This window comes from Palaemon carinicauda, chromosome 24, assembly GCF_036898095.1.
Source record: "Palaemon carinicauda isolate YSFRI2023 chromosome 24, ASM3689809v2, whole genome shotgun sequence".
Lineage (NCBI taxonomy): Eukaryota > Metazoa > Arthropoda > Malacostraca > Decapoda > Palaemonidae > Palaemon > Palaemon carinicauda.
Window position 1 is genome coordinate 11,264,077 of NC_090748.1, and position 9,727 is coordinate 11,273,803.

The 9,727-nt window shown below is 29.7% G+C and overlaps 1 protein-coding gene across 1 annotated transcript in view; it reads right to left on the reverse strand.

Moving 5' to 3' along the window:
* Positions 1-5,633: 5,633 nt before the first annotated feature.
* Positions 5,634-9,727, reverse strand: part of LOC137617812 (probable G-protein coupled receptor Mth-like 1) — a 32,143-nt gene continuing 28,049 nt past the window's right edge. Inside the window, exons 8-10 of the mRNA XM_068347763.1 lie at positions 8,855-8,936; positions 7,454-7,662; positions 5,634-6,763 (exon numbers count right to left, since the gene is read on the reverse strand). Of these exons, the coding sequence (XP_068203864.1) occupies positions 6,427-6,763; positions 7,454-7,662; positions 8,855-8,936 (628 nt within the window). The 3' untranslated portion in view covers positions 5,634-6,426. The remainder of the gene's footprint in view (positions 6,764-7,453; positions 7,663-8,854; positions 8,937-9,727) is intronic.

The window sequence follows — 9,727 nt, forward strand, 5'->3', positions numbered from 1 at the left end:
AATTAATTTTTGCTGTCATTTGACAGAAGGTAAGGAATATGATATTTTTGAAAGTCATATATGTACAGTATATATATATATATATATATATATATATATATATATATATATATATATATATATAGATAGATAGATATAGATATAGATAGATAGATAGATATATAGATAGATAGAAAGATAGATAGATAGATAGATAGAAAGATAGATAGATAGATAGATATATAATCACTATTATCTATTATATAAAAATGGTTACATAATTTTTCTTTGATTTTTTAATCAAATAATTCCACTATAAAAATAGTTCATACATATTTATTAAAAAAATATCACTTGCATAATTTTTTAGATTCTATATTTGTCTTACAGGCATAGAATATTTGTTCAAGTAAAGTCTATCCTGAGCTGTTTGTTATTTATTAGATATGTTTTTACCTAAAATACATAAGTAGTTATTAGCTTTTTCTTAAGATTCCAAAAAAATGTAAAATAAGTTTCAGCATATATACCTCTTCACTGTCCTTTTTATTGATATTTTCTTCCTTTTGCCGATTATTCAGATGGAATCTTTTTCTTTCAAGTGAAGTCTAAACAATTATCAGGGGTGTTCTGTTCCCCTTCTTGAAATAATGTAAATGAAAAACTGAAAACGGCAGTCTATCTACAATAAAGGAAACATGCCAATGCTGGAGCCCAGATCCCCCTTATTCTTGAGGATTTATTATTATTATTATTATTATTATTATTATTATTATTATTATTAGCTAAGCTACAACCCTACAACAGGGAAAATAACCCAGTGAGGAAAGGAAACGAGGAAATAAATAAACTACAAGAGAGGTAATAACAAACAAAATAAAATATTCTAAGATCATTAACAACATTAAAGTAGATCCATTATATATAAACTATAAAAACTTCATGAAAATAAGAAGAAGAGAAACAAGATAAATATAGTGTGCCCGAGTGTACCCTCAAGCAAGAGAACTCTAACCCAAGACAGTGGAAGACCATAGTGCCGAGGTTATGGCACTACCCAAGACTAGAGAACCAGATGATTAAGTTCCGTTTAGTGATGATTTCACGAAGTAAGTCCTTGGCTGATGCATTCTTGTTTATAAATCTATCGTTGCAGACAACACGCGAGAATGAAGTTCGTTTTTTAAGGATAAGCTCTTCTTACGAGAATAAGTCCCCCCAAGTTCAGTTATTCTACAATTAAATTTTTGAGAGACTGAATTAGAGACAATATAATTTAGTGTCGTTCAGCTGGAGTGTTGCTTGACTTCCTCTAAAAAGTGCCAAATTGTTGACAATATACACACTTGACAGGTTAGCAATGACTGGCTTTACTAATGGCACTATCTACATTGCATTGTGAAGTACAACAGTTTTTGCTGTTTATGTTAAAGAAGAGAAATCGCCATAATTTTACAAATCTCTAGTCTTTAGTACTTTAATATCAATTATCGTTATATTCATGAAAAGTTACAACGCACTTCTGTGGCCATTGGTATTTCATATTATTGTCAATCTCTCTCTCTCTCTCTCTCTCTCTCTCTCTCTCTCTCTCTCTCTCTCTCTCTCTCTCTCTCTCTCTCTCTCTCTCTCTCTCTCTCTCTCTCTCTCTCTCTCTCTCTCCTTATTTTCTTGTGATTTTACTCATTCTTTAATCTATCCGTAGATCTTTCCTAATTCCTAAACCATTGCTCTTCCCTTCCATTTCCTACTTGTATAATCATACCAGGGCCTGCTACTGCGTTTATTTTAATTCTACTAAACTATTAGTACGCCTAATAATTGATCCATTTCTGGAGATTCTGTTGGTTGGCCTGCTCCTTTCTACCACGTACCTCTTCTTTGTCAAACTCCTTGTTACAACTTCATATTCTTGGATATATATACAGGTATATGTATATATATATATATATATATATATATATATATATATATATATTCTGATTATTTTCTTCCTCTTTAAGGACTTCTCCATCCATTTTCTAGTTATTTACTATTTCACTTACTTTTTTTTTCAAAACTTTTTCCAGGTTTTCTCATTTATTTTCAGTTTCCTTCTCATTATCCTTCCATTGCTAATACATTATTCTACCACGTTTAATTAAATTTTTCACTATTGATCTATATGTCTATCAAAACTATAATTGCCCCTTATACTTCTTTGATATAACAGGGAAGTACCTTCAAGCTAATAAAGATTTAGTTACCCATCTAAAACTGTTTTCTATATTGCAAGAAGTTTTCTTTATAGAAAACGATTTTACCAGGAACTACAATAAAATAAATTCTAGTTTCCCGTATTTCCTCCACCATAAGCTCTAGTATTTTTGTGTTATTTATAAAATACCAGCAAAATATAACTAATTTATTTCTCATTTTATGGTATGAATGTTATAAATAAATCAATTATGCATTCATTGCTAATATATTATTGAGTTCTTGCAGAAATTGTCCTTTTTTATAGTCATTCTTTATTTGTATTGGCTCTTGAAAAAACAAGTGAACTCTATTAGCGTGCCTTTTTTCCCATTCATATGGGGTAACAGAGTATCTCTATTATCACATACAAACTAGCTCATAATAGTCTAAATATCTTTAGATTAAGCAAATACACCAAATATTTCTCTATTTTCCGATTAGTAATAAAAGATTCATTCATTCCGAGTTATTTTCTGAGATTTCTGTCAATTTGCTGTATGTTATTATGTATTCTGTTTATATTTTACAAAATTTGGAAATGACACCATTGCATATAAGATACTAAATATGTGAATAGTAATATTGCTAATTAGTCTTGTTGGGTTCAATTTCTTATATTGATAATGTACCTTTTAAGGATGATTATTTTGGGTGTCTATTACAGGAGGTAGGAAAAAGAATGTCCTCCTTTTAGCCAGAATTTGTGGAATTGCTAATAGATTAATATGAATCATTATTGTGAAATAAAAAAAAAAAATAAAGTTAATACTGACCTCTAATGATAATTCAGTGTTATGACCCCAGAATCTTGAAAGCCGACAACGGACCAGAGAATGTGACTGTTGTTTACTTAGGTCCCATGAAATTAAAATTACCCATAATTTCCAGATGAGATTACATATGAGGACTCAAAGGTAGGCCTATTTCTTAATATGTACTTGAACCTACTTTCATTTCCAGGATATCCTCATCCATGTCCTTGGAGTAAATTCTTTGTGGAATCCATCAGTAGAGATAGAATCGACATAGCTGCGGCTTATATTTAACAGGATTCATGCTAGGAATTACATAAAACCTTTTATACTTTTGCAGGATTTCTTTTGATTCATTCTTTTCGTCTGCCGTATCTTCATCGCCCTTTCCATTGTGGACTACTTTTAAAGATTAACTTTTCATGGAAAATGCCTTTTCAGGGGAATTAGATATTTCGCCTTTTAAGTTCATAGTAATGTGCTATGCAGTGATTTCTGTATTTTTTAGTCACCTTGCAAACGTCAGTCAGTTTCTATAAGATTTGTGCTTCAAAAAATAGTTAAAAATTCACTATACATATTTGTGTGTGTATAAATATATATATATATATATATATATATATATATATATGTATATATATATAAGTATATATATATATATATATATCTATATATATATATATATACTTATATATATATATACTGTATATATATATGTATATGTATATATATATATATATATATATATATATATATATATATATATGTTTATATATATATATATATATATATATATATATATATATATACATATATATATATATATATTTATATATATATATATGTGTGTGTGTGTGTGTGTGTGATGAATTTTTGCACATTTAGACGTGTTTTTCATATTCAAATAAGTCAGGTAGTTCGTTATGCATGTTGCATAGGATTTTTCATAATTCTGACCATCCCCTTGCATTGAGATCTTCCCAGACAGTACCATCCAGCACGTAATACTATGTATGCATTTAATTCAAAACCTCAAGCCTTCTACATCATAAGGATCAATCCTACACAGTATTCTAGAAGTTTTATTCCATCTAAGACCAGATTCTGGAATGATATTCGTAATCAGGCAGTTGAATTGGTGGAACTTCAGAAGCTCAAACTTGCAGCGAATGTTTTTATGCTGAACAGGATGACGTAAGTCTCACATTGTAGTTTGTATATGTCAGATATATTACAATTAATATATCTACGAAAGTATATTTTCGTATTTCTGCAAAAGTATATTTTCATAGATCTGCGAAATTAACTGTAGTTTTTGGAGTTTAATTAAAACTATTTGACTTTTACTTTTATTAGAGTTGTTGTACATAGATTAATAGAAATCCCGTGTTCAATATGCTACGTCTTTTATAAAATGGCAATATGATGTTTTGATATAATCACATTATATGTGTGTATATAAGATATATATATATACATGAAAAGAGAGAGAGAGAGAGAGAGAGAGAGAGAGAGAGAGAGAGAGAGAGAGAGAGAGAGAGAGAGAGAGAGAGATGTTGGGGTAGAAACACTTATCATATTTCCCCTTAAGACATATTTGCCCTTTGATATTTTATTGTATGAAAATCACAAGTATTAGTGACAATATTATCACACATAAACATACATACATACATACATACATACATACACACAGATATATATATATATATATATATATATATATATATATATATATATATATATATATATATATATATATATATATATATATATATGTATACATATATATATATATATAGAGAGAGAGAGAGAGAGAGAGAGAGAGAGAGAGAGAGAGAGAGAGAGAGAGAGAGAGAGAGAGGCTACACATATATACAGTATATATATAGATATATGTGTGTTTACATGTACTATTATTTAGTCAACGATTGTTAGAGCTCCAAACAAAATATGCATCATAATGGAAATTACACTTTTTTTAGACACTAATTGCTTAGAAATAACCAGTTGGTATTTCAGAAATAGATCAAATTTTATAGCAAGTACCACAGACAAAAATTCACCTCGCTGGTTTGAATAGGTTTTGAAGTATTGTAAGGGGAAGAGTTGCAAAATAAAGACAATATAATCTTTACATATCCTTGGAAATAGAGACAATATGATCTTTAAATATTCTTGGAAATAAAGACAATGAGATATTTAAATATTCTTGGAAATGAAGACAATAAGATCTTTAAATATTCTTGGAAATAAAGACAATAAGATCTTTAAATATCCTTGGAAATAAAGACAATAACATCTTTAGATATCCTTGGAAATAAAGACTATAAGATCTTTAAATATCCTTGGAAATAAAGACTATAAGATCTTTAAATATTCTTGGAAATAAAGACAATAAGATCTTTAAATATTCTTGTTCATTTTAAACCAAAAGAATAATAAAACTGAACAGCAATTCAACTTATCAAAAATTTCATGTAAGGTCACTACGAAATTATTCACAATCAATGAAAAAAAAAAAATTATCTTAATTTCCGTATGAAACAAAGGTACTGTAGTACTTCAAGTAACAACTGGATTCCTTCTTATCATTTTAGATATATTGATCACCAAAAAAAAAAAAGGTAATCACTATTTAGTTTAAAATAAAAGAGCCTTCAAACAGTCTTTGTTTAGACCCAAATTAACTCATATAACACAAAAAAAACCTTCAAACCGTTGCTTAAACATATTCCAACTTATATAACACATTTGGATAACAGTGAACATATAGCTGAAATAGCTGAACCTCAACCAAAGCCGCAATGGTGCTACCCGCTGAGCCATGAATGAAGAGCTCTGGCTTCCCGGAATCTACATTTAGCTTCATTTATTACAGCATCTCCCATTGGAACCACTTTGACTCCAGCTTCCTTCACTTTAAATAGTTCTTTCAGCTGTCCCAGTAGATTGTGACTGATAGATAGGTAGATACAAGACACCAGACTCTTGTGAGCGTTGGTTATAATGCCCAACGAGTTATTCAGTACAAGTCATAAGAAATTCAGAGTGTTATTACACTGTTGAAAAAAAACGTAATCATAATCGGAAATTTTCCGTAAAATTATACTGTCCTTATCCGTATTTCAGTAAAATACAAGCGATCGTAATTTTACCATACTTTTTATTATATTTCGCGGGTTGGTGATCGTAACATAACTCTTTTAAGTCGATACATCCGTTTTTTAATAGGGTAAATGCCTGGCAACATTTATTCCAGAATTTTTACCGTTTTTTATGCAATTTTTAACAGTGCCGTAAACTCAGTTAACCTGAAACTCTATGCGGTCGTCACTTGCGACTCATAAATAGAGTAATAAAGATAGTTTCATAACTATTTATCTTATTTCAAATTAGTATAATTAACAAGGTTTTCTTTTTAATATCACTTTCAATCTCTGGCAAAGAACCATCATTAGTTTGACCTGACCTCTGCATCACAGCTGCCTAAACCGATGGTGTGGACTTCATCTTCGTGATCTTGTATGTCAATTGAAACATCTGGAATGTTTAAGTTCCTCTCATTGCTTGCTTCCTCTTGAACACCTCCAGTTATATTAACATCACGGCCTTCCTTTCTGTTTGCTATATTACCGCCTGTAAAACTACCCTCAGCTGGCGGTGCAGAATAATGATTTGCTTGAGACGAACTTGTTCCAGACCTAGAAGCGTTTGCGTCTACATTTGAAGGAGCGATGTTTTGAAGTCGCTCTTCATCATTTGTGGGATTCGTTGAGACTGAAGAGACGCTCCTGTTTGGGTGAAAAACAGCCTGTTTTCAGAAGCATTAACTTACTGACTCGAAATTAAATCCTTTGTACGATTCGTTAAAGGTAATGTTTGTTTTTAGCCAGAATAAGCTCTGAAAAATCTAAAACACTTGATAAAACATAACAAGAGCATTCAAAGAAATTCGACAAGACTCAGAATTGATGTAATTTCTAAGAAAATTGGTCGGTCAGTGGACCTTACAATTGAAAATGGCGAGACTAAAAATTGGCAGAAATGGTTTAATGCAGGGTATTAATCCCAGAAAAACGGAAAAAGATGAATAATCTGGTATTATTATTATTATTATTATTATTATTATTATTATTATTATTATTATTATTATTATTACTTGCTAAGCTACAACCCTAGTTGGAAAAGCATGATGCTACAAGACCAAGGCCTACAACAGGGAAAATAGCTCAGTGAGGAAAGAAAATAAACAACAAGAGAAGCAATGAGCAATATAAAAATTCTAAGAACAGCAACAACATTAAAATAGATTTTTCATTCATAAACAATAAAGCCTTAAGTGACTTTATCCTGACACAGAATAAGGCTATCGTGTGCATGCATGATATACAGAGGCTATTGCAGGTATTTCTCACAAAATGATTTCAGGCATTAAAATTGGGAATCAAATTTACTTTTCACTAAGGTAGAAAAATATTTACCTCTCTGCAAAGTTCTCCAAAGAAGATCTTGGTTGAAGGGAACCTAAAGAGACCTCGGTACTTTTTGTTCTTTTTTCGTAAGAGATGCTAAACGAGGTCTCGGGAGGCCCAGTTCCATTCTGTGACGAAATCAAGGCTTCTCTGGGCCTATTCCAAGATCGAACTTTCTCCTTGAGATGGCGAACAACAGCTTCCCACTTATCACGAATCTGTTGAGGTGATGTATGTTGACAATATTTGACAATGTATTGTTACTTTATTCAGGATGTGGTGTTTCAGATAGAAATTGTCCTGCGAACATCAAATCACTCCTTTCATTTGTAAGCGTTGGCCATTTAGTGATTTTTATCTTAACCCTTTTACCCACAATGGACGTATTGGTACGTTTCACAAAATTCATCCCTTTACCCCCATGGACGTACCAGTACGTCCTTGCAGAAAACTGTTTTCTACATTCTTTTGCATATTTTTGATAACTTTACGAGAAACTTCAGGCATTTTCCAAAATAATGAGACCAACCTGACCTCTCTATGACGAAAATTAAGGCTATTAGAGCAATTTAAAAATATATATATATTGCAAAATGTGCTTGAACAAAAAAACGCCTGGGGGTTAAGGGTTGGAAAGTTCCAAAAAGCGTTAGGGGTAAAAGGGTTAACTATCATCTCTATGTCTTACATATTTAATCACCATGATGTATATTTGAAATAAAAAAATCAGTTTGTTATTAATTGGAAAAGAAATATTAACGTCTCTGGTAATGTCCCGCTGAAACTCGTTAGTTCCTTTGGTTCTTCCACTATAAAAAGAGTTCAAACGTATTTATTAATAAAAAAAAAATGCATGATTTTTCATTTTTAAATTTGTCTTACGAGCATAAAATATTTTTTCAAATAAAGTCTATACTGAGCTGTTTGTTATTTATTAGATAATATTTTACCTAAAATACATAAGTATTTATTAGTTTTTTCTCAAGATTTCAAAAAAATGCAAATAAGTTTCAGCATTTCATCCCGAAAATAATGGTCATTTGCTGTACGTGTAATTGTTATTTTTATGTATATATCTATTCATCATACAGTATATATATATATATATATATATATATATATATATATATATATACATATATATATATATATATATATATATATATATATACATAAATGTATATTTAATATGTATCTTTATGTATATAGGTATGTGTATGCAAAAGTATACATACAGAAAATAGATAGATCGATATTCATTTTCATTCATATACATATATATATATATATATATATATATATATATATATATATACATAAAGTATAGGTAAATAACACATATATATATATATGTGTGTGTGTGTGTATGTGTGTGTATGTGTGTGTAAAAAGAGGGAGAACCATTCGTACCTTCTTCAGATCCTTTTTCTTACAAACATAAATAAGGAAAATCAAAACTCCCTGAAGACCATTGATAACATCTGTCACAATCCTGAAAGAGAAAAAATAAATACCTAACGTGACTGACGAACAAAACCTTCAGAGTTATTCATTAGTTTAATTCGGTTATAATGATAAAGAAAAGAGGGAAAGCGGTTCCTCTCTCGCTTGGGGGTACACTAAAGCACAATATTCTATTTTATTTCTCTTCCTCTGGTTTTGTTAAAGTTTTATAGTTCTTATAGTTTATATAGGAGATATTTATTTTAATGTTACTGTTACTGTTCTTAAAATATTTTATTTCCTTTCCTCACTGAGTTATTTTCCCTGTTGGAGCCCCTGGGCTTATAGCATCTTGCTTTTCCAACTAGGGTTGTAGCTTAACGAGTAATAATAATAATAATAATAATAATAATAATAATAATAATAATAATAATGATAATAATAATAATAATAATAATAATAGTAATAATAATAATGTTGAATCATGAGGAAAGACCAAGCTGGCAAATTCTTAAACAAGACATTAAATATATAAATCATATTGATGTATAACTGAAAATAAAATCCCGGAAAGTATTTGAATCTAACAATGAAATTTTTCTTTTTTTTAAATAAGAGCAGTTTTTTATCTGCTGTATCATTCTTTGGTGAAAACGTTAAAAGAAAACACCAAAGAAAGAATTGATTTATTTAATCAATAAGCACATAAAACTATCTCTATTTTTTCAGTAATTTATGTAAATGATTAAGTAAATTAATCGAGTTATATTCTGTGTATTGAATAAATCTCCTTATCTTATGTTAGGATCTTCAAATACAAAATGCATTGAATGAAAACCT